We start from the raw sequence: 26,574 nt of genomic DNA, 5'->3' as shown, positions 1-26,574 counted from the left end.
AAAATGCTATAAAATTATTATTTTCTGGGAATGTTGAATTCAAATGAACTGAGTTGTGCACTTCCTTCTTCAGTCAAACTACCCTCTGTTTCCGGATGCTCTTGCTGTACCACCTGAGCCTGCTGAGATCTGCGAAAGCAGCTCTGCCAAGCCTCAAGTGTCTGAACCTAATGACTCAGACCCTTCTCTTCACAGTCTTGAGGCTGACTTACACTCTGAGGATTTCTAAACCTTTGTGTTTTCTACTTCCCTTCTAATTTATTTATTATCACACTGAAAATAAATGTTCACCTCCTTCTGATTTGTGCGCTTAACCATCTCCAGTTCAAGCCCAAAGGGAAACAGACACATAAATAAGCAAGTCGCAGGTCTTCTACCAGAGGATCCATCACTTCTCATTACCCAATTCTCAGTGTGAAGAAGTGCTATTTTACGCTTGTTCTGCACTAGACATATAGTCAGCTGCAGCACTCACAGCCTACTTCCAGACTCCCATCCCAGCAAATTCCAGCCTTCCCCTAATATCTTGTTCCTGTCATATATTCCTCCTCTTCTGATACCCACAGCACTGCCTGTAATCCCCTCTGAGTCCAACTTCTTGTGCCTTAAGGGACAGGTACTTTCTTATAGTTTCCCACTAACTTGTGTCCTTTCCCCTTTCCTGCTGTCCCTCACAATGCCATGACTGCACCTCATCCTCTCTCTTCATTTCTTTTCTCCCATAGCAACTAAGCAACCACATCTTTTCTAGTGAATAGCCTTGCCAGCACAATGCAAAATGCTGACTATTTTACAGACTTTTCTCATTAATCTGGTGGTTACCTTCTGAGGGTAGGTAACATGAAGCTAACATAAAGCTTATGTTTAATGCAATAAAATAAAATAAAGATGTTATCAAAGAATCTCAGTTTCACTGATGGCAGTTTAATGATAATTCACATTGAAAAGGTACTGCTGCTCATGTGGAAGGAAATACGCTCTAACCTCAACAGCCATAATACTATTTGAGAAATGGAAGATCCCCAAAGGAAAGATAGTGATCTCAAAAATTATGCAGGAGGGATCTGAAGTAGCACACTGCTGCACAGTGCTGTCTGAAAACCCAGTCAGAATTGCTGACTGAGCTGAAACCTTTGCCACTGCTGTCTGTGTCCAGCAATCAAACATGAAGGGTCTGGGAACCATTTCCACTTGAGGAAATACCCAGGATGGGCTCAAGGGAGCTCCCTGTTGGTCAGCTCCAGAATCAAACACCTGCTTCCAGGCTCCCTCCACTCCCTGCTGCCCACAGCTACAAAAGCTGGTTTACAATAGCAACCAGCTTCCCGCCCACTCCTCACTCCTGAAGTCAAGGAGTAGTACCATTGGACATCTCAAATACCAGCAGTGTTGAGACAACCAAATCCCCTCCCGGGAAAAAACAGCACAGCTTCAGTTCTGTCACCATACCCCCAGGGACAGTGCAGACATACCTTCTGCCATGACTGGACAGTGCTTAGTATCTCTGAACACTGACTGCAGTTTGTCCTCTCAGCAACCTTTTATGAACTGAGCATGACATTTGCACTGAACAACACTGCATTTTCCTTACAATTTTCCAGGAAGCTCACTTTAAACAGAAATGCAATTTATTACGTTAAGAAGGCTACTTAACTCAGCTTGATTTGGCTAATATTTTATTTTATTAAGAATATTATTATAATGCCTTCGATGAGGAAAAAGAAAAACTGCACATGTTCCTAAAATATTACAGATTGAGCTCTGATGTCCTAGATACACTGTATGTAATAAGTCAGAAACAGATGTAATATATATCCATATAACCACCATGATTAAAACATCTGGAACGTAAGTAAAGTTGAAAGCCTTAATGAAAAATACAGTATGAGATAAAGAATCATATATTCTAACTTTATAAACTGTTACAAATTCAGCTGGGAAGAACCATATTACTATAGGGCATGATTTGAACAGTCTTCTAGAGACCAAACTCTAGTAGTACTTTTCAGGCTTACAACATAAAACAAAACATATTTTGGGAACTAATAAAAATAGGATGCTGACAGCCCTGGCATGCAGCTCTCCTAAGGATATTTTGCTACCAAATAAGAAAGACTTAACTTCACAGTATAAAAAAACTTGCAGACTGCTAGATTCTGACAAACTGTGGAACTGCATTGGGTTTGTGAGGCATGGTTTTGGTAGCTGGGGTTCTACAGAGTGACTCCTGTGAGAAGCTGTTCAAAGTCTTCCCCATGTCCAACAATGCCACCTGCCTTCCAAGACGGACCCATCACTCGCCAAGGCCAAGCCCATCAGTGTCAGTGTTAGTGCTGCTGAGATAATCATGGAATCATAAAGTCATTAAGGTTGGAAAAGACCTCGAAGATCCCTGAGTCCAACCTTACACCAAATGTCACCCTGTCAATTAAACCCTAGCACTAAGTGCCACATCCAGTCCTTTCTTGCACACTTCCAGGAACAACAACTCAACCACTTCCCTGGGCAGCTCACTCCAATGCTTAACCACCCCTTCCATTAAGAAATTCTTCCTGATGTCCAGCCTGAACCTCCCACTGTAAAGCTTGACACCATTTCCTCTTCTCCTGTCGTTGATTGCCCTGGAGGAGAGCCCGACCCCCATCTGGCTGCAAACTCCTTTCAGGCCATTGTAGAGACTGATAAGATCACCTTGAGCCTCCTTTTCTCCAGCTAAATACTCAGGTCCCTCAGGTCCCTCAGCTGTTCCTCACAGGACTTGTGCTCCAGACCCTTCACCAGCTCTGTTGCCCTTCTCTGGACTCACTCCAGCACCTCAGTGTCCTTCTTGTAGTGAGGGGCCCAGAACTGGACTCAGGACTCAAGGTATGGCCTCACCAGTGCCAAGTACACAATCATTGCCCTGGTCCTGCTTGCCACACTGTTGCTGACACAGGCCAGGATGCCACTGGCCTTCTTGGCCACCTGGGCTCACACACTGGCTCACACTCAGCCAGTACTGCACAGCAGCTCCAGGTCCTTTTCCCTGGGTTGCTTTTCATCCACTCTGACCCCAGCCTGTAGCACTGCCTGGGGTTGTTACGACCCAGGAGAAGGACCCAGCTCCTGGCTCATGTTGAGCCTCGTACAGTAGGATCTGGCCCATTGATCCAGGTGTCCAGATCCTTCCTGCCCTCCAGCAGATCAGCACACCACCCACCTTGGCACTGGCTGTAAACCTACTGAGGGTGCACTCAATCTCCTCAACCAGATAAAGACATTAAACAGGACTGGCCCCAATACCAAGTCCTGAAGAACACGACTAGTGACCAGCCATCAGCTGGATGTGACTCCACTCACCACAACCCTCTGAGCCTGGCCATCCTGCCAGTTTTAACCCAGATAAGAGGTCACCTGTCTAAGCCATGGGCTGCCATTTTCTCCAGAGGAAGTCAGTGTCAGTGGCTTTACTGAACTCCAGGTACACTACATCCACAATCTTTCCTTCATCCACTAGGCAGGTCACCTGGTCATTAAAGGAGACCAGGTTAGTCACTCAGGACCTGCCTTTCCTAAACCCAGGCTGGCTGGGCCTGATCCCCTGGTTATCCTACACGCACTGCATGATGGCACTCAAGATGATCTGTTCCACACTGGAGCAGGGGAAGACTGTGAGGAGTTCTCCCCTGAAAAAGAAGGAATGGCAGAGACAACGTGATAAACTGACTGCAGCCCCCATTTCCCATCCCTGTGCTGCTCTGAGGGAGAAGATAGAGAAAATCAGGAGTGAAGTTGAGCCCAGTAAGAAGGGAAGGGTGGGGGGAGGTGTTTTAAGATTTGGTTTTATTTATCATTACCCTACTCTGATTCTGACTGGCAGTAAGTTAAATCAATTTCCCCAAGCTGAGTCTGTTTTGCGCGTGACAGTAACTGCTCATTGATCTCCCCTTGTCCTTATCTGGGCCCATGAGCCTTTCATTATATTTTCTCTCCCCTGCCCAGCTGAGGAAGGGAACAACAGAGCAGCTTTGGTAGCCACCCAGCATCCAGCCACAGTGAACCCAGCAGAGCACACAGCAATAAAAGCTTTCCTGTACTCTCTGTCGCCTCAACTTTAGCCTGGAGGAAAATGTACTTTTCCTTTTCCTTCAGGGAAAACACTTTTAATTTTCTTGGTCATTCAGTTCTTGGCCCCTGACAAAGGAGTCAAAAGGGTGGCAGTTGCCAAAGTCACTTATTGATTTTCTTGGTTTATTTATGAATTCTAGACATGCAAGTGCCTGTCTTCAAATTTTAACACCTGGTATTTCACACCATTAAGTAAATTGTCAGGAGGACTACTTCCCTTCCACCCCTGCAACTTCCACATAACTAGTGAGCTGCCCTCAAACTTTGGCTTTCATAGAAAGCTTTCAAATTTAGGTCTTCTTCACTAGAGCTGTATGTGAAAGTTACCTGCCTTTTCTACTTTAAATAAGGCTTTCTTCTGTGGTCTTAGTCTACCAGTACATGGGAAGGAAAGCTTTGTATTAAGATGAAAAGTAATAGGAAGCAAAGGGAAAAGTAAAAAGGAACAGTATGAGATCAACAGGAGATTTCAAGGCTAATCCCAGTACAATACTTTGCAGTAATCTAAACAGAATGAGACAAAAGCCATGAATCACTCTGTCCAGGTCTTGGTTTCAGAGAAATGTGGCAAACACCTATATGCAGGCAGAAAAAAGCATGCGAACATAAATTTTTCAAGGATAGAGCTGAAAACATTCCCAAACTGCAAACCCTGTAAAAAACTAAGAGGGAAAACCCCCTTCATAACAAGGAGCATTCCTGTTGCTACTGTTCTCCTCAAGACTCTTCCCTCACATTGTTCATGTCATTAGTTTTACTTTACATCACCAAAATCTCAGCTTTTGTCCTTTTGATCCTATACAGAGCAAAAACCAAGACAGAAAGAATCAGATCACCTTGGCTGAATGAAAGATAGAGCATTGTCTCACCAGCCATGTAACCAGAACTCCCCAGCTCCTTTTCTACATGAACTGCTTAAACCTGGTCAGACAGGGAGAAGCTAAAAACTTGAAACAGGCCCACCAGAAAAAGGGAGATTACAAGTGAACAAACTGTAAATTCCTGCTGAATCCCTGAACTGACCAGTCAACTCCCAAGAAATTGTGTTGATAGATTTTTTTATATTGAGTGGATAATTGTTTAAAAAATACCTTTTTAAGGGGTGCTGTTTTGCTTCAAGCTAATGAAGAAAGATATAAAATACCTTTGCAAGATAAATTATGAAGATATTTTGCTTGAAAAAGTGAGAGTTTTTAAATTTAAAACTACAATCCATATAATATCATTTAAAACACAAAATACAAGAATCATAATAGATTAGTGAGGTTCTATATTCTTAGAATAGATTTCTCATCAAAAAATCAATATCTAATTTTGCTCTGAAATACAAGAAAAATGTACTGTGCATTTAATATCAAAGAAATTTACACACTTTTTACATATACACTAGCAGAATCAATTGATATAATTCTGCAATTTCCACCTTTGAGTAAATACAGTTCCTTTCTGTGAGTATATTGAAAAACAGCTTCTTGGAGAAATCAAAGGAAAACAAAATACACTATTAAGACTGCAGGAAGTTAGGGATATGCAGAACACAAAGTAATTTAAAAAATACAGGTACACTTCTGAACAGTGATAAGTAAAGTGGGGTACTTTTTTGTTTGGTTGGTTTTGGTTTTGTTTTTTTTCAGAAAAGCAGGTAGCTATGCCTTGGTTTCACTTTTTTTAGGTTTACTTTCTATGTAAGGCTTGGGGTGTAACTGAACAATTACTGGAAGCCTTTGGGTAAAATATACTTTGGTCTGCAAAACACAAGATTTACACAGAGATATCCCATTTCAACAGACTGAAGAACCCTTTGGTTTTACTCCAGTTAACAGATGTGCTGCCAGTGAGACTTGTTCAAGGCAGAGTCACCACAGTTAATCAAACTCAGCAGAGACAGAGGGCCACAGAAATATAATGTTTTGCTGGTCCATGGCGGCAACAGTGTCACTTGTCCTTAAGATATGATTGGAGGCAAAATTGTCCCTAATTTTCAGCTCTTTAACAACTTTCACCAATGTACTCTGCATGTTTGCAGCAACACTAAGCAACATAACAAAGCAACTTGTACATATTTCTGTACTGCCTAGTTCCATATTCTTAGGCACAAGCACAAATACACATATAAAACCTCTTTTAATTCTCATCCATAAAATGCAAACCCATTACCCTGACACTTCGCAGGTAGCATCCTGGGCCAAAATCAATAGAGTTAACCTAGGATGATCTAGAGCTCTCATAAATTCTGTCCTTTCTTCTAAACTGCCTCAGCTCATGCTCCATGTGCTCCATCAAACAGCTGCCTTCCTGTTCTACGTCTATAGCTAAAAACACATGACCAGCAGAACAGTAAACTGTACTGCTGAAGTTTGTCGTGCAATGTCAAACTTTCTTCAATAAATAACAGTACCAAGGAGACCCATCACGAAAAGTAACTAAAATACTTATAGTTTTTTCACATTATTTTACTGCTCAAGCTTTCACATTTTTCATATACATCTATGCAATATCATTTAATCAGTACAAAATTTAGTCTCCTGATGTCAAATGACAAAATTATTCTAAAGTTGATACTACAAATAAGCAAAAGTGCAATGACTTTACTTTGAATATAACTTCATATAAAAGGCTAATTAAAAATGTAGAGAATAATTAATATAAATTTTAAAATATTCTGCTTTTTTAGAATTTTCAGGTGCTGAAGAAATTGTGCAAGAAAGAGATAAGAAAGCTCAGACAGTTATTACATGTGATTTTGCATAGGTCTTGATGCTTTTTACAAGACCAATGGAATCACTAAAAGAAAATAGTTACACTAAAAAATCATGGCTCAAAACACAAGTAAACATATCCAGTCATTCAGCTCCCAGATTGGCCTTTTCTTACATAAACTGCTTCATTGTAATTTCTTTCAAAATCCTATTACTAAACATTTAATCTTTAACATGAGTAATACCCACAGATGTAAGCAGTTCACGGTGAAAACTTTGGATTGTTTGTATAGTGTAGGACCATACATTCTCTAAGTATCTGGAAAAAGAATGATGTATCAACAGAATTATTACAAAATCCTAGTTTATGGATATGATTTTGATCCCTTCACATTATATTCAAAGACTTTTAAATTAATATATATTTTACAAAAATGCAGACAAAATCTTCATGAACAGTGGCTACAAGATTTTTAGTGCTTGCTAGGCTCACAGTCCAAACAAAGTTCAAAAAAAAGGTATGATCTTTTATTAGACCTGCTAGAATAAGATGTAGACAGAATTTTGGATACGTAAATACTTTGATCAATTCCGAGTATGCCACATTGGTAACCTAAAGAAACACTTAAGAAGACACTTCACACTTAGGTCGTTCAAGCGTGTGAAGACTTCCATTAGCAATTTTCAGAACAAACAGAGTGCTCTGCTTCTTGCTAAAAGCAGTACCCTTTTTTCTCTCAATATAATAGTACTTACACTAAAATAGTGTTGTTGGGCTGTGCTCCATTCATGACCAATGTCCTAATAAATTTCACATAATGAAGTTTGAAAAGTAACACTCAATTAAGTAAATAACTGTATTCTGAAGCAAGGCATTTAAACAACCATTCTAGAAATTCACTAGAAGTTAATGTTTATCTAAAGCCCAAAATACACAGAAAATTATTTTTTTGTTACACCTCAGATCCTCAATATTTGATCCTCAATATTTGAAACAGTTAATTTGCTAAATCCACCACGGTCATCACTAAGAAGTGTAGCTCTGTCTGCTGGGCTCATCCCTGATCAAAAAGCAACTCTCAGGGCATATAGTGATCTTCAGTGACTCCAGGAGGCCTTAATATAGGAAAGAGATGAAAATATTAGGAGATTTCTAACACTACATTTTTATTACAGATATCTGAAAAAACTCCATATACAGACAACTACATTCCCTTATCTTCAATAATATAAACAGCGCTTACAAAGTGTACAAAGTCCTGACACTGAAAATGAGACACACATAATGTGAAGAAACTCCGAATATTTGTACCTAAATAGGTGTTCTAATTCAATCTAGAACTGTCTAGAAACAGTTACTCATCATGCTGTGTCTCTTCATGCCTCTGAAGTGGCAACTGCATGAACGGTTTTGTGTGTCATTATTCTGAAAATTGCAACTAGCTCTTCTTGCCTCTGTAACAGTGCCAGAAAATATATTTGGAATATGGCTTTCTTGCTTAAAACTGCCTGGACATAAGTATCTGACATGCAATCAAATTTTGAGGATGATTACTTCAGTTCTAAGTACAAAGAGCTACAATGCTATCCTATCAATTGTCTTATCTAAGAAACCATTAAATCAGACTCATAAGTTGTATTATTTTCTGCTGCTTGTTGTGAATATCAAAAGTAAGACTGACTAAAATTTACTGTCTAGATTCCCAAACTAAGCTACACTATAAACATTGCATAATATTTTACCATATCTATGAAGTATAAAATAAGGAATAAAACAACCATAATTCCTGACAAATGTAGACATCTGATAAGGTATCTGCATCCTTACAGATCTAATACACGGATTTGACTGAGGCAAATCATACAGAGGTGTAAATCTGGTGAGGCGTAAATCATTCCAGTAATTGTAAATTTATGCAAGTATTTTCAAAAAGCAGAATGAAACTACTCACTCTGTGTTTGTAACTGATGACATAAGATTTTTTTACATGTTTTATCATTGCTGGGAACTGAATTCATACTATAGGCACGCAAGCTTTTTCCCCTAAAACATGATTGCATGCTAACATCTATTAATTAAAACTGATAGGCCCAGGGGAGTAGACAAATGCAGCAGCCACCAGTGGGTAGAGCGAAGGAGAAGGTAAAATGAGCTAGAAATTATAATTGGCTCTAACTATTGGCAACCCAAAACAGAATTTCAGTTTTGTCATTTTCCACCCTCAATAATGCCTGCCTTTCAACAAGCTTGAATACAAGGGCAGCAGTATTTTTACATACCCTTTTCTTAAGGCATTAATCTCAAGTCTTAAAATGCTTAGTAACCGCTTGATGAAGGAAGCATGCTACATCTTTGTTAGATGCTTTCCTACCCAAGGATGCAAAAAATTCTTTGTATAAGTCTTCAGAAATAAAAGGGCATTGACAAGGCTGAGAATTTCAAATCTTTCTTAATGCTGTTCTCCTTCTGCTATCTTCCAGAAAAATAAACATCAGGATAGTATCCTCCCCCTCTAAGAAGAAGTCTCTTCTACATAATTCCTTTTAAGATAAGGTTTATAACAACTCTGTACTTTGAGAAGTTCCTGCCCAGAGATCATGTTTTCTCACACAGTCTTTGTCTTCACCCTTCTGCAGGGCACAGATAATGCCCTGAATTTGAAGAATGACAGACTTCTTAGAAAGTATTACTGCAATGTCAGACAAAGCTGGCAATGAAGCTCCGGCAGAATCTTGCATCAAGTGGAGAATCATGTGGGAAGAAGACGCACGCGCAGAAATAATGCCCTGTGCATTCCAATACAGCCACTTAAGCTGGGGCCAGAAAAGAGCTCTGGACAAGTCTGCACGTCAGACATTCCAAAAGCTCAACATTTGCTGATCTGAAGCCTGTGTCTAAAAGATGGTAGGAATGTTTATTACTGTCTGTAATCCCCTATCACCTCCTGTTCTTCTGTAGCTTTTAAGAAATGCCTATCAATCTGCTATTGTCTGCTGACAGTCTCCTGCTCCTCCTCAGCAGTGAGATGGCTGCCCAGTAGATCAGTCAATGACTGCCTCATAATTGCCTTGCTAGTGACTGTGTTCAATTCTGAATGTGTTTCGAATCCTCAGTCTCCTTAGAAAACTCAGTCCACCCTCATGTGAAAAAATCACTATCAATTCTCTGAAATACCCCGAAAGGCATGAAAACACTCCTTGCAGTTCTGAGGCCACCACAAGTTGTCTGCTTTATCAAAACACATTTATGGCCATACCTGCCCTCTCAGAGTGATGAAAACTTGAAGCTTCAAATGTTGTTAAATTCCTTCCTTTCCAACCAGCTGGAAAGAAGCTCTGCAGAGAAGCAGCTGAGAATTCCTGGTCAACACCAAGCTGAACGTGAGCCAGCAACACACACTTGCAGCAAAGAAGGCCAATGCCATCCTGGGCTGCACTGGAAAAGCATCACCAGCAGACTGAAAGTGATGATCTTTGCTTTCTGCCACGTCTGGATGATAAATCTGCTTCTGGGCTCCTCAATATAAGACATGCTGGAGCCAGTGCAGCAAGGAGCCATAAATACAGACAAGGGACAGAAGCACATCACATGAGGAAATGCTGAGACAGTGGGGCTGTCCAGCCTGAGGAAAGAAGACCTAGAAGTATTTTTACATATGTAAATGCCCTGTGGGGAGGACTAAAGCAGACAGAGCCAAACTCTTCCCAGACTTGCCCAGTGACTGGACTAGAAGCAACAGACACAAACTGAAACATGGGAAGTTCCATCTGAATTATTACTGTGCAGGTAGCTGAACACTGGAGAAGACTGTCCAGAGAGGTTGTGGAATCTCCATCCTTGGAGATACTCCAAAGCCACCTGCACTTGGTCCTGGACTACCTGCTGCAGGTGGCCCTGCTCTCAGTAGGGGGTTGTACCAGACAATCTCCAGAAGTAAAATCGTTTCATCATGGATTCCTACACTCGAGTGTCAGGATCAGAGCTGGCACTGCCAGGAAGAGGTGCAAGGTAATATTTGAACAGTCTTTCTAGGTGATCCGAGGCTTAAAATACGCATGCACACAGTAAGCAACCTGCACTCTGCTCCCTACACCACCATAGGGTCTGAAACCTCGTGGTTCCAAACTGCTTTAAGCATAAAGAAAGAAATAAAGACTCTCAAGCAGAAGCCTCCATTCCTCCTGCTCCACTGCAGAGAAAGATTCATGCAGCCATGGAAAGAATAAATAAGAGCGAGGCTGAATCAGGTATTGTTTATCTATTTCATCCTTAATTCCTTGGTGCCAAATGCACAACCAGTTCCCAGAACTCTCAATTCCTCCATTGTTTCTCAGTGGAATTAAAGATAGGCTTTGGACCTTTCAATCTAAAGATAACATAAAGCAAGACTTCCTCAAGATGGCCCCTTCCCTCTCACTTTTATTTCTGGAAAGTGGCCCAGTTTCAAGAGAAAGGAGGAAGAATGATCCTACCTCTTCCTTCCCTGCTGTTTATGGAAAGGCAATTCTTACTGGGGATTTACAGCATACAGGCTAAGAAGGTGCTGGAACCATACTTCTTCCTGTTGCCCGTAGGTGCTATACAAAATGAGGATGGCAGCAGCTGCCCCTTTGAGCAGTATTTAATGTTTTCTAATCATGTTAGGTGTGGTCCAAGTTCTAGGAAGGGAGAAGGAAAGACACTGTCTCCAGAAAACAGTTTGAGAGCACAAGCCTCCTGGTCATTGGTTAATCTTCAGTTACACAGTAGTGAAGGCTGGAAGATTCCAGGTGCCCCAAGGGAATTATAGAGACGTTACTTTGCAAACCCTGAAATAGATATTCTCATCAATTGCAAGTGACCAGGATTTGGCAGCCCTGAAAGATGAGCAGCTGCAATATCCCTGTTGATTCTAGATATCTGAGTTTTATTAAAATTATGCTCGTCTGCCATACTAGCTGGTCAAAATAGGGTGTTAGCATCAATTTTTCTCTAATTATTAACTGCCATGAAAAATCCTGAGATAACTTTTAAGATGGGAAGGTTTCAATACGTGCTACCCCTCTACTGAAGCTACTCAATTAGAGGTACAAAACTACAAAGCACCTTCTGTGTCTTAGTTAACTTTCCTACTACTGCCACTACCTCAGCCAACAATCTCACAGCCTTCTTATGTCCCATCAAGTTTGCTCCAGCAAATGAATGCCATGGTAACTAGGAACCACTTCCTAATTACTGACCAAAATTTGAAAAGAACTGGAACTCAACTAGCTGTGTTCTCAGCTGCCATAGTTTCCACTTAGCACTTGCCTAACCCAATGAGATAAGGCACACAACTACATATAAGCAAACTTCATCTTAAGTACACACATATATATAATTCTGTGATTTCTCTGTGATTGAAGTTTGCTGTACATAACTGTGGTTTTTTTCAGTTCAAGGCACCTTATACCCACAAGCAAAATAGTTGTCTCAGGCTACCTAGTATTTAAATGTACACTCTAAATCTTCAAACTATTTTTCTCTTTCAGTTTTGCACACGCACACACTTTTGCAAATGATGGTTTGTTTTGCTCTTCAGTCTCATTGAAAACTTACTCTTTCATGCTTCTTCACAATTTTTTAGTCATATCAGCCACCTGTTGGGCAGTCTCTGGACTTCAGGCTAGACATAAGCCTCCCAATATTAAACTCTTCCCTTCCAGCTACAGGAGTATCTACCAAGTAAAACAGCAAAAAATGCCTCCAATGTGAATTAGTCTGCAGAGGGGGCCATGTTACTACTGTTCTATGCAAACACTTATTCATACAAGAACAGCAAAAGCTTGGGTGTCTAAGGCCAAGTGATATTAAAAGAGATAATAAAGACTATAATTTTCAGAGATATGCACAAAATCTGGCAAAGTCAGTGTGAAACAGGGAAACAAGAGTGGATGAGAGTTGAGCATACTGTGGTAAAGCCCCATCTACCCAACTGACTGCTCTCCATGCAGTTTTCCAAGGTGTGGCAAATAGGAAAGTGCTGCTCTCCCAGCCACACAGAAACAAAATACAAAGCTCTGAAGCTCCAAGATGAGATAGAGGACCTACTTCCTACTCCCAGACTGTGAGACTGCACTGAAGAGGTTTCAGTTTCTACTTAGTGCCTGGCAAGCATCAAAGCGTTTATGTGGATTTGAGTCTTCAGTGCCATGCAATAGACTGGGACCACAGTCCATTGAATGAAGGCATGGATATGGTCTCAGGAATACCTGATGACACTGTCCCTGTTACAGAAGGAAAGCAGAAATTGCCTTTGAATGTGAAGGCAGTTTCAAGGCAATCAGTTAATGGCAAAGTGCTCCTCAAGCCAAGGAACAACTGTTTGTAAAACATGCAAAAGAAGGAACCTTCACAAAAGCCCAAACTCCTCAACACATTACTCCATTGTATTCAACAAGTCATAGGACAGCAAAGTGTTCCCCTTCCACAAACACCGCCCACAGCAGTGTGAAATCTGGTATCAGAAGGGTGCGGGGAAGACAAGGTCCCTGCCGCTGACCAGGTGTGCCTAGAAAAACAAAGTCACTCTGGCCAGTATAAGATGTACATATTTATCCTAGCGGGGTGACAAGCTCTGTTAGCCCCACACAGCTGAAGGAAACTCAGCAGACCAACAAACTGACAGACAGGGCAAGTTCCTGGAAAGCAGCGAGCAGGTGGTCTCAGACGGAAGGATGCATGCCACGCTCCAGTGCAGGCAGCGAGAACAGCTCAGTGTCCATAGCCCTGCGCCTGTAAGAGCGCCCTGCTCGCGGCTGGCACGCTGCAGTACGTGCTGATGTCAGCATGAACTGGCAGAGAGGGTTTACAAGGAGGCTTTTAGCTCAGAGTCACAAACAGGGATCAGGAAGACAGAGAGGTACAGACCTGAAGGGGAGGGACAGAGGCTCTTTACTGATAACCCTAACTGCTTCCACTTCTCCTGAAATCCATATAGTCCACTCACACAAGCACTTCAAATTCCCCTGGATCCACAATTCTATCACCACTGTGTGAAGAATATAGTCATTTAACCAATATTTCTTCCTATTGTTTTCTGCTATGAGGAGTGCCGGAAAGGAAAATTACAAGTACTGTTTTAGAAACTTTCATTGCTATCAGGACATCCAGAACAGGAGAGAAATGCTGCACCCTTTTTAGCCCTTATGATTCATGAGACAGCACATATCCGGCCTCTGATCAGCCCAGGATTGAAGGTAGCCTAGTTTGCAGCACTGATTCTCAGCTTCACTTTCAGGGAAAATTACAGATTTGCATGTGGGTGTTACAGATGGAAACATTTCTCCACCAGGTGGTTTTAATGAAAACTGGTGGCAGTTTTGTTGAGACATTTGGATAATCAGAAAATCTTTAACAAAGATAATAGGAAGGGGTGGTGATGATATTTGACTTTTATAATATAGCTGTGTCATCTGATAGCACCGCTGTATATTTGTAACAACTCATTATAAAATTATGGAAGCATATTATTGTCAAAATTCCAGTCTTAAAGAGTTACTCCATGGAAAGGTGTGTAAAACTCTTATCCCAAAAAGAAAGTAAGTGCCCAGCATACCAAAAAGGCAAATCATCTCAGAAAATCCAGTAGCTCTCTCTAAGAGTCAAATCATAACCCATAAAAAAAATATATGCTGTGACTTGATTTTTACCAACTTACAATATAGCTAAAGCGAGTATACAGGTTTGTATGTTTTTCAATGTATTTTCCCTCAACTTCTGTCTCTTTAAATAAAGACAGAAATCTATTTAAAATCACAATTTCTCAGGCCAATGGAGAGTACAGACTGTTATTCTCATTATTTGAAAGAACTTTTGTAGGGAAATAAACTTTGAAATTTGGGCATTACAAACCTTTGAAGATAATACAAAGTAATTTCTAGTTGAATTCACAAAGCACTATTTTTTTCCCTCTTCTAAAAATATTTTAAGTGTCCTAACTTCATTTAGTGAAACTGCTGAAGATTCCCATAATCTCATAGGAAAGGAAATATCAGTCCAGAATTCAGAAACACCAATGCAAAATAAAAAAAAAAAGAAAAATAAAAAGGAAAATAAAGGGGGGAGCAAAAAAAAAGAAGAAAATTTATTCTCCACCCAGTGTTACCAAGAATAGGGCTGAGAAAATATCATCTCTACAAATGGAAGTTCATTCTCACAGCAACTGTAAGATTTATAGTATTCCTCTACAACATCATCGCAGAACCAGTAATCTTCACAGAATAAAATCTAAATATTTGTAGAGACGTAGCTGTGCTGCAGGACAAGGAAGAGAAGGATACATATAGTTTAGAGCCTTTGAGCTACTCCTTTATTTAATTTTTTCTGATGAATAGAAACTGAGGAGGGATCCTTCACTCACGTTTCCCCACAGGGACTAACAGAATGCATTCTCACAGAACATTTCTTATTCCAATCACCCCACCTCCAAGGGTAGCCACACCCCAAGCACAATGAACTGCAACAGCAAACTGAACTCTTCGTCTTCAACTGAGATCCCAGCACCACAGTGCCGGACAGCTCCCAGCTGGGCAGCTGGGCCTCAGTACCCACCATTGCACGGATCTCTAGTAGCCCCTGTAAAAATTCAGAGCCAAGAACGAATAGGAAGGGACAGGGACAACAACGTACTACAACGTACTAAAACGCCGTCCCAGCTTCAGCCCGCACAGCGCACGGGGCCGAAGCCGGGAGCCTGCGGGGGTCTGGTCCCAGCCGTGGGGCCGCGCTGGCACCCGCACGGCTCCAGTGGGCATTTCCGACGCAGCCTGAAGAAACACCCAGATCACGTCACACCTTCGGCGCATCCCTTCCGAGCACAGGTGCACGCAAGCAGGCGGCAGTGAGGTAAGGATACACCTCCTGTGGCACGGAGGGTCTGCGTGGCGTCAGAGGCTCGCACGGCTCCAGTCACCTCTCCCACCACCTCCCGCCCCGAGCGAGCAGGCCTGACGGGCTGTCAGAAGAGGAGAAACCGTGACTCTCCTCCACAGGCCACGACTCCAATCTGTTTATTCTCATCACTCCTAGTAGGCGATTCAGCAACGTTACGTTTGAAGCCTCCGACTGACGGAGGAGGCTAAAAAATGTGATCACATGCGATGTTCGGCAGGGACGAGGGGGTGAGGGAAAAGGTTCAAAAGAGGCTGTGGGGATGTGGTTTCCAAACATGGCACCCACCCACACCCCGCGCTCCCCGCACCCCTCCCCGTGCCGCCGGCAGCGGGATAAACCCACTCCCCCGCCGTCCCGCCACCACGCACGCACGCCCGCCCGCCCGCTGGAATGAGCAGTGCGACTAATTCCATCTATTTCCTAATTACGAACGCCCTCCCGCCCCACAGTGCGGTGCTGCCCGTGGCTGCCCGCCCTGGAGCCGGCAGCAGGCGGGCCGGGGCCGGCGGCACGGGCGGGCGGAGCGGGGCCGGGGGTGTGCCGGGCGGGGGCAGCCGCCCCAGCCCCGCGGCGGGCGGCAGCGGGGGCCGAGCCAGGCGGGGGCAGCACGGCAGCCGCGGAGGCTCCCGCACGGAGGGAAACCCCACCCAGCGGCCCCTCCTGGCAGAGGCGGGGTTTTGGGGACCCCAAAGGAATCCCACCTCGCCCCTCACCCCCGAGTCGGGGTTTCCGCCCGCCCTGTGCCGCCGGCTCCCTCGGGGCGGGGAGGGCCGCCGTCCCGCTCTGTCCCGCCGTGCCGGGCTCCCCCGGCAGTGCTGCTTCGGGAGGAGCTGCCCGGGGTGGGGGAGGAGGAAGTTACGGGCCGGGAGCGGAGCGGGGCCGGGAGCGGAGCGGGACCGGGGCTCCGCGGCGCCAGCCCCGCCGAGCCGACCGGCTCGGGCACCGGCCACCTCCCGCTGTGGCAGCGCCCGCTCCGCCCGCCGGCGATCGGTGCATGAATGAGTGCCTGAATGAATGAATGACTAGCGTCTGCTTACTTGAGCATGGCCTCTTCTTTTTCTTCCTCCTCTTTCTGCCGGTCCATCACTGCCATGATGATGTTCCTCTCCTCCTCTGTCAGGTGGCTCAGGTCGGGCAGCTCCTGCATCGGGGGGGGCACCGTGGGCGGGCGAGGGCCGCGGGGCCCCACCGAAGAAGACATTTTCTTGCCGCCTCTCCCTTACACCTTCTACCTTTGCACGGCGAACCCAGCCAGCTTCTCCTCCGCCCCCTTCACAGGGTAGTCCTCCGAGCAGCGGCAGCCGGCAGCTCTCTGGCAGCAGCGGAGGAGGCGGAGACCCAGCCTTTCATGGTTGCTTGCATCCACCCCGGCCCGGTGCTGCCGCTGCTCGCTCCCTTTGTTTCCGCGGCTTCGGGGAGCTCAGGGGCTGCCGCGCCGCCGCCCGCAGCCCATCCTCCCGGCGGTGGGCGTGCGGGGCGGGGGTGCGGTGGCGCGGAGGGCTCCGGATCGCCGCCGGCGGGCTGCGTGCGGGAGCGGGGGGGCGGTGCGCGCCGCCGGCCGGCCGGGAAGGGCGGGTGCTGCCGCCGCCGCCGCGATGCTCCGCTGCTGCGAGCCTGGCGCTGGAGGAGGGAGCGAGGGAGGGAGGGGAGCTCGGTGCCGGTGAGGCGGAGTCCGAGGCGCGGCGCCGCTGCCTCTGCCCCTGGCCGCGCCGGGCTCCCGGGCCGGCCGCGCCTCGCTCTCCCCGCCGCCCCCCGGGCTCGCCCGGCGGCCGCACGGCCGCGGCGCTGGCCCCGGCACCGCCGCCCTCCTCACGTCCTCCTCCGGCTTTCCTCACCGCAGGTGCTCGCCCGGGTTCCCGCCAGGGCTGCAGGGCCACCCGTGGGAGGAGGGTGCGGGTTTGCTGCGGGGCTGTCTGGGATGCTGGTAAGCCTTGGGCTCCCAGTGCTGCCGGCGCTCCCCCGGGCGTGAGCCGTGCTGGCCCCAGCTGCAGCCTTAAGCCAGCGCTGTCACCGCTCGACCGTCCCTTCCTCAGAGTCCCACGCTTCAGCACTTTCTTCATACGCTTCTTAAACCCCCTTAGTGCCACCCATGCCGTGGTCCACATACACCTCCCATACGGGTGACAAGGGCTTTTATCGATCAGACCCATTTTTTAACTACTGTGACCCACCAAAACTGTCGACGAAACATGTCACAGTGCCGACTGCTCAACTGAGGGGTTAGTGCACAGTGAAACAAAACGTCATGTCCAGTTTCTGGTCTACTAGCTCTGAGTAACTTCATTTTGAGGAGCTGGTAATGAATGCAACAGCTTTTCTGTACAGGAGATCATTTGCATGTAATCCACTGGCCAAAAGCTCATGCCTCTAGCTCTGAAGTGTCCTCTGCTCACACATGTGCCTGTCAGTGAATGAAATCATTCAGGCTACTTAGAAACGCAAAGTTAAAATACAGAGAAAACTGCACTTTCAGGTAAAATGTGAGCTACCACTAACAGATACTGATACTTAAGACCTCTCAGTTGTGCTTCTGCTGAGGTCACAGCAGGGAAAAAGCTCTGGTTTCCAGAGAGATCATCTGATGAGCACAAACCAAAGAGAAAAAAAAATCTATGCTGGCAGTGTTCAATGCTTCTTTTTGCCAAATTTGCCAGGTTTGGAATAGGGAGAGGGACCAGATTTCTCCCAGCCACACTAATACCTCTCACACAAATTCTGAAAGCCATGAACCTTCATGACCCTTTGAATTTGACAGGAATTACTATGGCCATCTGCCTGTGTCCTCCCAAGAGATTTTCTGCAGGACACAATTTTGATAACACAAATTATAAAGAAAAAACATAATAAGCACTATGGTTACCACCAGAACTTTAGTAGGATAATGTCCGAGTTCAGTTCAGAAACTGAAGTCTCCCAACTTTTCCAGCACATGAAGAAAACAGAAACTTGAATGACCGACAGATGGCTCAGAAGAGATTACAGTGGTGTTAATAAGCAAAACACTATGAAAGGCTGGTAAATATAATAATGTCACACTCAGTATAAGACACAAACCCTCTACTAACTCGTGTGGTGATTTGTCCCAGGGCTTGGCCACATTATTACTGCTAGATGTAATCCTTCTAGCTAAGTACTAACAAATCAATAAAATCACTTCCCACCATCTGTGACCAGCAGGGAAGATAGCCTTCATGTAACAGGCTGGTGCTGAAGAATTTATCCATTCATTAACAACAAGCAGCCACTTCAAGGAAGCAAAGGAAGCTTCCACTAAAGGAAGCAAGACTGAAAAAAATAAGATTATGAGAAGAAGGTGAAGTACCACCATATGTTTACTATCAGAAATAACTAAAACATGACTGGAATTGTACTACTAGATATAATGATAATGTTGTTAGAGGTATACATAGGTAGACCATACTCAATCCTTCAAATAATTTGGGGGGGTCCTGCATATGCCAAGTAAAGGATGTAGCTCAAGTAACTGCATTCACTAGAGCAAGTGTTCATGAATCACAGATTTAAGCACAAACTAACCAAAATACAAAAGATCTAAGACCATAAGAAGCATCTCCAAGATAATTTTATGAAGAACATATTACATGAGGTTATCCTACTCACCTTTCTGCTTATTAATTACTGACATAGTTATATATATCTGTTCTGTATTTGTGTTAATTGCTTTATACTGGGTCAAGCACGTGAAATCTTACTGCTCTGTGGAAAATACAAAATGAACACAAAGAGTATAGGTTCTTATATACAGTTTCTTATAACTTAAAAGGGAAAGCTGAAAACTCTTGCAGAATACAGGTTTCAAAAGTTATGGGAGTTGGAGTGTAGATTTGCATCAAGCCAATATTGTGACAAAAACTGTTTTGCTGAAAAGCACATAATCACAGAAACATTCAGATTGGAAAGCACCACTGGAGGACATCTGGTCCAGCCAACCTGGTCCAGATGGTCAAGCAGGGTCAGCTAGAGCAGGTTGCTGAAGACTGCATCCAGATGGCCTTGAATCTCTCCAAGGATGGGGACTCCACAGCCTCTCTGGGCAACCTGTGCCAGTGCTTAGTCACCTGCATAGTAAAAAAGTGTTTTCTTGTGTTCAGACAAGACCCCCTGTATTTCAGTTTCTGCCCATTGCCACTTGCTCTATCACTGGGCGCTGCTGAAAAGAGCGTGGCTCAGTGCTGCTCACACCCTCCCATCAGATATTTACTCACATCTATAAGATACCCATGAGCCTTCTGTTCTCTAAGCTAACTAGTTCCATCTCTCAGCCTTTCCTTATATGACATGCTCCAATTCCTAAACTATCTTCCTTGCCCTTCACCTGACTCACTGCTCTATGTCCATGTATTTCTTGGGCCAGGGAGCAATAAACTAGAATTGTCACTCCAGATGTGGCTTTAACAGTGTTGAGCAGATGGGAAGGTTCACCTCTCTTAGGCTTTTGGCAATGTTTTTCCTTATGTCTAAAAAGTCCTAGACACAGCAAATGATTTTGCATTATTTTGGCACAAAAGCAGTAGAATTTATTAGAGAGAAATAAAGAAGAAACTGTAAAAGTAATCTCATTTTTTGATGGCTCTCCATGAAAAGACTGAGCTGTTATTGACAGTATTTCCAAATATAAGTGGTCATTTTCTGTTTTGAACACATTTATTTTGTAAGGATGACACATCTGACACTGTTGTCCAATCAACAGTGTGTGGGAAGCCCAGTGTAGTTCAATATATTATATCCCAAAGTTGGAATGATACATGAAAGCCTTCAAGAGAATTTCATTGCCTGGTTAGTACAAGTTACCCTTGCTTAGTAACATCCGAAGTCTTGTCACCAACAGGCATTCTGTTAGATCAATTTCTCTGAAGTCCTGTCTAGAGCAGACTGCTGTGAAATCTAGAAATGGAATATCAATATAGCTATTGTAACATATCACGTAAATGACTTTCATAAACTTGAACAGCCAACCATTACAATGGAATCCATTACCTTTTCTTCTCAGTACATGACAACAAATGTTCACTTGTTGTCTTGCATAGGGCATCATAACATATGCCCTTTGCATGACCAATGCATATTTCTTTATGATTCTAGACCACCCCTCAGTCTTAGGAACCTTCCTTCTCCCCCATATCTTCCTTTTGTATTGACCAAATGCCACATTCTAAATTTCTCAGTTCCATCAATATTCCCTTTTCATTACCTGTAAGCAGTCATGATTGTTTCCTTGCATGAGGCAAAGTGAAAGTAGAAACAAACCATTCAGAGGGTTTTCCTGTAGGTTCCTTGTTTAGAAGAGTGGTTCTCTTTCTCAGACTGATGGAAGACTGGGAATGTGAAAGCTGTGGAGGAGTTTTCGGCTCGGTGGGTTTGCCAGTTAAGGGACAGCCATGAAAGATGAAATATCCTGTAGCACCAAGGGCTCAAAGTAATTTCTCACAATATGTTAATGCAAGTGGAACACTGTGACTTCTCTCTCTCAAGAAGTTTAAGGATTTTTAAAATTTCAAAGACTAACCAAGTCCAAATGAAAATATATTTTATCAACATATCATAATTTTCAAGAGCAGGCATTTTTTTGGCATCTGACTCATGACTTTTCATTTCTTTAAGTTTGGTGGCACCACAGTACTCAAGAAAGGGAAAAGGGTAAGAACTAGCTTTAGCATGAGAAGAAATGGAAACACGCTTTCCCATGGCAGAGAGAAAACACTGGCCCAAAGGGATTTCATTTCAAGTAGGAATTTCAGGACCTGTTCTCAACAAGAACTGGTATTATGAATAATTTTATAAAGAGTGCCAATGTTCTGCAGCAATGAACATATTAAAAATCATCTCAGGCATAACTCTTGGGCTTCTTTTAAATACATTTTATTTAAAATAAACAAACAAAAACCCAAACAAACAAACAAGCAAAAAATGTCCCTACCTCTAAATGACAAACTAGCAGTTCCATTGACAGAAAACCTTATGGAGCCTGCTTTTTGATGACAGCTTTGGATTCTCTTGTGTCAAATAATGCAGCTGAGTTCACACTTCCACCTGTTCTTTACTGGGCACACAAATCTGAGTCTCTTCTGTCTGGCTGCTGATTTTTGTAAAACTCACAGGAGCTCAGTGTGTTTAAGCTTCTCCTTTTTTGTCAGGCTTTTTTCAAATTTGTAGAGAGATTCAAATATTGTTGTGACGTACTGACAGAAAAGCAGAGCGATTGCATAGCTTGGTTTCCTTAAGAGAATAAACTCGAGACCCTGTCCCACCCCCACAGGTCTCTAATTATTCCCTTCGCTCTTGTCAGGTCCCCCCTGTTTAGCTGTGTATTTCTGGCATGACAGTTTCCAGAAAATCATCCCGTCCTTCAGGTGCAGCTTGCCAAAAATGCATAAACAGGAATTGTCACCTTCCTCCTCCCCAGTATGATGCTTCTGTATGTGCAGCTCCAAATCAGACCCTTTTAGTGCGTTTGCAAACTCCTATCTGATTTGAATCCATTAGGAGCTGATTTTTATTTCAATCAGACTACTTTCTAACTGTGTTTGTTAAATAATGGTTTTTTAACTCAGAAATACTAACAAGGTTTTAAGTTCAACATCATTTTCCAAGATTCTAAGATCAGTTTCTTTTATCCCCTTTAACTGGAAGAAAGTGGAAAAGTGATGTAACTGACAACACCCTAAAAAATCATCATCTGCTTTTTGTTTCTCTTCTAAACTTATTGTGTAAAGCTGATAGTGTAGACAGATTCAACCCCATTTATTTCAGGAGAATTCTACATATGACCATTGCATAGAAAGACCCTACATTTGTAATATCATTTTATATATTATAGAAAGGCTTATCTATTTTTATATTACAGAAGTGTTAGAGCTCAGAGACAGCAAACAGAAGCTCAGTACTTTTAGTCAGCAATCTGGAAGTTGGGAAAGTTGGAAAATTTTCAATTCAAGCATTGAAATAATACAACATTTACTGTAGTTGTGGCCTGTGTCTTTTTGGAATAAGAATTTTATTGTTGCTTCAGTGTTTTTGGCAAACATGTAAAATAATAATCATCATCATCATCATCATCATCATCATCAATTTACATTATTTTTGCTCCAAAAGAAAATCTTCAATAAAATCATAAATGTTTTATGCTATGACTGTAGTAGATAGTGCAGTAAGGGTAAGATCTAAATGACCTAAATCACCAAATAAACAAAGTGCTAAAGTACATTGAGGTCTCTTGCTGTACATGTAGGCACAAGCCATCCAAAAACTGCCAGCAACTCAGAAATACTATTGTTGAGAGAATACAAGAAACTCCTGCAGTTTTATCAAGCCTAATTGGCAGTAAGCATCTGGTTCCCTAGACAGGCTGTAAAGAAGCAGCAGGTAAGAGGACTGCAGTGAGCAGAGAATGGTGTCATTTTCCAAAGCTATTCATACAGCGGAGGATGTGTTAGAGCACGTTCAGTTGTACAATTGCAGCCTTATCATAATCTCATCCATCTCTATTCATAAATTGCAAGATCCTTTAAAAGTCAGTTTTAGTACTAAAATGGGCACAAATATCCTGATGGAACAGTTTGCCTTAAGAAGAAGGGAGGGAAAAGTTTTTAGGAGAAAGTATCTTTAATTGTCGAATGGATATAATCAGAAGAGATGAACGAACTTTAAAGCACACAAGCCCTTTTACATTCAAAAATTTGCATACATACAGCATACAGCAAAATTCACGCTAAACAGAGCCGGGAAACAGTTGCTTTGAACTTAACTTCATTATTTTAATCAGGCAGATAACATGAGGAGAAAAAAAAATTTGAAATATATGGAATAAATAGGATATTTGTAAGAGGAGTAAAGCATTTTTGGAAAAGAGAAGGAAAGACAGACAGAAAAATAATTATTACCTGTGAAAGAATATGTCAGATGGGAGGCAAGAACAACCAGATATCATAAAACCAATATGCATACCAAGTTAATGACTTCAAACGAAATGTAGTTTCATCAAATGAAAGCATTTGTCAGGAATGTGTCAGGATCATCTGCATTGTTCAACTGGAGAACAAACATTTTATTCCTGTGATGCAGAACCTCTTAATTTTGATTCCTTTTGTTTGAATTTTATACTATACTAAATTCTTGAAAGAACAACCACTGATTAAAAAGACGTGACATACGTATTGTATTTAAGGAGTCAAACACTTCCATTTAAAAGGCACAGCTGTATTACAGAGAAAGCATGAAAATCGAAGTTGTGATAATTCCAGAGCAACCTTATAAAATAATCACATCAGAGATAACCCCATTCTCATCTAGTTGTACCATCTTTACAGCTGGGAAACTGAGGCAGGGAGAGAGTAAGTGACATTACCCAAGTCAGCAAATAAGTCACTGGAAATAAGAAGAAAATTGCAAAAGGTTACATTCAGTTCCTGTGGTCTTACTATTCATTTGCATTCCACATCCTAGGGTGCTCTTACAATCAAGCTGAATAATCTATGCAGTTACTTCCCTTAGTGTTTCTTCAGTTGTTGTAATCTGAGTCACAACCGATTTGTAGTCCACCACCATATAGGGTAAAACATGTGATCTCAAAAAGGTGATTTAAAGTATTTGTTTCTGTATTGATCTGAAATATTGATCTGTAAACCAGCTGTTTTCTTTTCTTGTTCAAAAATTTCATTTTTGTTACCAAAAGCTGCTTCTTATTTATGTGTTAAATATCTTTTAGCTACTTATATTATCCTCTCTATTTATTCTGAATCTTTAGCTACACACATACTTTTTAATGCATAAGGAAGTACCAAACTGTGAAGAGGGAGGAAATTCAGAACCATCACACCTAAATCAGTGTGTCCCCACCAAAAGCCTTGCCTTGAATCTTGTTTCATCATTCAAACAACACAGTATAACAGTTTTTGTGAAGTTGCATGCTTCATAAATTAAAAACATAGGAAGAAGTTTGTAGAAAGTGATTCACTGATGCCTGGAGATTATTTTCTGAAAATTACTTCCCATTGGTCTCCGATAGTCATTTTTCTGCCAAAGAATTATACTCACCGATTACTTTACAAGTCACTTTTAAAAGCTGAAATGCTGAAAGCAAAGATGAAACTAAAGCTGGTTTTCTTCTGCTTCTCATGGTGTGTGAAATTAGGTACTGAACTCCTAAAGAAGAGGTCTGTGATGTCTCATCAATACTTGGGATTCAACATGGAAAGGAATATCTGTGTAAGTGTAGTTTTATGTTTAATATAGAATGAGAATTATATATGTTGGAACACTTTTTGTGGTGAAGCATAATTAGAGAGGAGATTTTTGCAAGTAGCAGAATGTCTTCAGTTACAGTCAATATTGTTACCCTTTGGGCTAAAAATGAAATCAAAGTACCAGAACAGAAGATTATCAGGATAATAACGGAGAATGGAGTAGAATTAATGATTTTGCAATGAAGGTGAAAGCATTCAGGTCTCAACAGAGTAGCAGAGAAACAGTAGGTGGAACTCAAATGTTGGTAATAGTAGAGTGAGAGTAGCAGGCTCCAGGGTCAAAACACAACAGCATAAGCTCTACTGCAGTCTGAAAGCAAAGGAATTGTACCAAAATTACTAATGACATAACTGAACAGTTACCAATTTACAACTGATTTAGTTCCTTATTTTTCCTGATGGAACAAAAAACAGCCAGTGGCATGCTGTGATCCTAGTGTACAAAATATAATGGGATGAAAATGTGTACCATGTATTTGCTACAGTAGAATTCTGTTTAGTTAGAGCTTAGAATCAGAATGAATTAATGAAGTTTAATCACCTTAAAAGGTAGCACAGAAGCTGAATTGAAGTGCCAGACCCAAAGAGGAAGGCTATAGAATGGGGTCAACACTATCAGCTTTTCAACCAAGAGCAGAGACAGGCTGAATAAAGTTTTAAGAAGCCACCTGAATGTGAGCCAGTGTGTGTGCCCAGGAGGCCAAGAAGGCCAATGGCATCCTGGCCTGTGTCAGCAACAGTGTGGCCAGCAGGACCAGGGCAGTGATTGTCCCCCTGTGCTTGGCACTTGTGACACCACACTGCAAATCCTGTGTCCATTTCTGGGCCCTTCAGTTCAGGAAGGACACTAAGGTGCTGGAGTGAGTCCAGAGAAGAGCAATGGAGCTGGTGAAGGGTCTGGAGCACAAGTCCTGTAAGGAACAGCTGAGGGAGCTGGGGCTGTTTAGCCTGGAGAAAAGGAGGCTCAGAGGAGAAACCTTATCCCTCTCTACAACTGCCTTAAAGGAGTAGCCAGGTGGGGGTCAGCCTCTTCTCCCAGGTACCAGGGGACAGGATGAGATGAAAGGGCCTCAAGTGCAATGGGAGATTAGATTGGACATTAGGAATAATTTCTTCATTGAAAGGGTGGTCAGGCACTGGAGCAAGCTGTCCAGGAAAGTGATGGAATCGCTATCGTTGGAAGTTTCAAATGGTGTGTGGATGTGCTACTTGGAGATATCATTTAGTCATGTCTACAACAGTGCTGTGTTAAGAACTGGACTCTTACAACCTTAGCAGTCTCTTAATAATTCTATGATTCTAAAGTCAGAGAGTTGGTAAGGACAAAAAGACACTTCAGTTATTGTGTAGAGGAGAGAAACCTCATTCAGAGTCATAAACTGTAGATGAAATTGTCAATTATTCTTTCCTGGATCAGCTGACTAGCAACTCCACAAGAGGAAATGAAGCCCTTGACAAGATAGTGACAAAGATCTGTTCCAAACTTTCCTCTGGAAGCACAATTCTAAAGATTTGTAACTCAGATCCAACATCCATGACAAAAAAGTAAAAGACAAAATCTTCACTACAATTGTGACATCCATTAGGCAAT

At 42.7% G+C, this 26,574-nt stretch overlaps 2 protein-coding genes across 49 annotated transcripts in view; one reads left to right on the top strand and one right to left on the bottom strand.

Annotated features, from left to right (window-relative positions):
• Positions 1 to 17,251, bottom strand: part of RIMS1 (regulating synaptic membrane exocytosis 1) — a 305,873-nt gene extending 288,622 nt beyond the window's left edge. For 8 of the 48 annotated variants that reach the window (XM_064412374.1, XM_064412370.1, XM_064412385.1 and 5 more), the window contains exon 1: positions 16,758 to 17,246. In XM_064412374.1, coding sequence (XP_064268444.1) covers positions 16,758 to 16,921 — 164 coding nt within the window. In that variant the 5' untranslated portion in view covers positions 16,922 to 17,246. Of the gene's footprint in view, positions 1 to 16,757 lie in introns of all 48 variants that reach the window. The other 40 variants (XM_064412375.1, XM_064412380.1, XM_064412399.1 and 37 more) reach the window with 8 other exon arrangements.
• ASRGL1 (asparaginase and isoaspartyl peptidase 1) overlaps positions 15,410 to 26,574 on the top strand; it is an 87,102-nt gene continuing 75,937 nt past the window's right edge. The window contains exon 1 of the mRNA XM_064412411.1: positions 15,410 to 15,672. The gene's annotated coding sequence lies outside the window, so the exon portion shown is untranslated. The remainder of the gene's footprint in view (positions 15,673 to 26,574) is intronic.

This window comes from Passer domesticus, chromosome 3 (genome assembly GCF_036417665.1).
Source record: "Passer domesticus isolate bPasDom1 chromosome 3, bPasDom1.hap1, whole genome shotgun sequence".
NCBI lineage: Eukaryota > Metazoa > Chordata > Aves > Passeriformes > Passeridae > Passer > Passer domesticus.
Note: the sequence above shows the minus strand (reverse complement) of the source record. Positions and strands in the feature narration are given on the sequence as shown.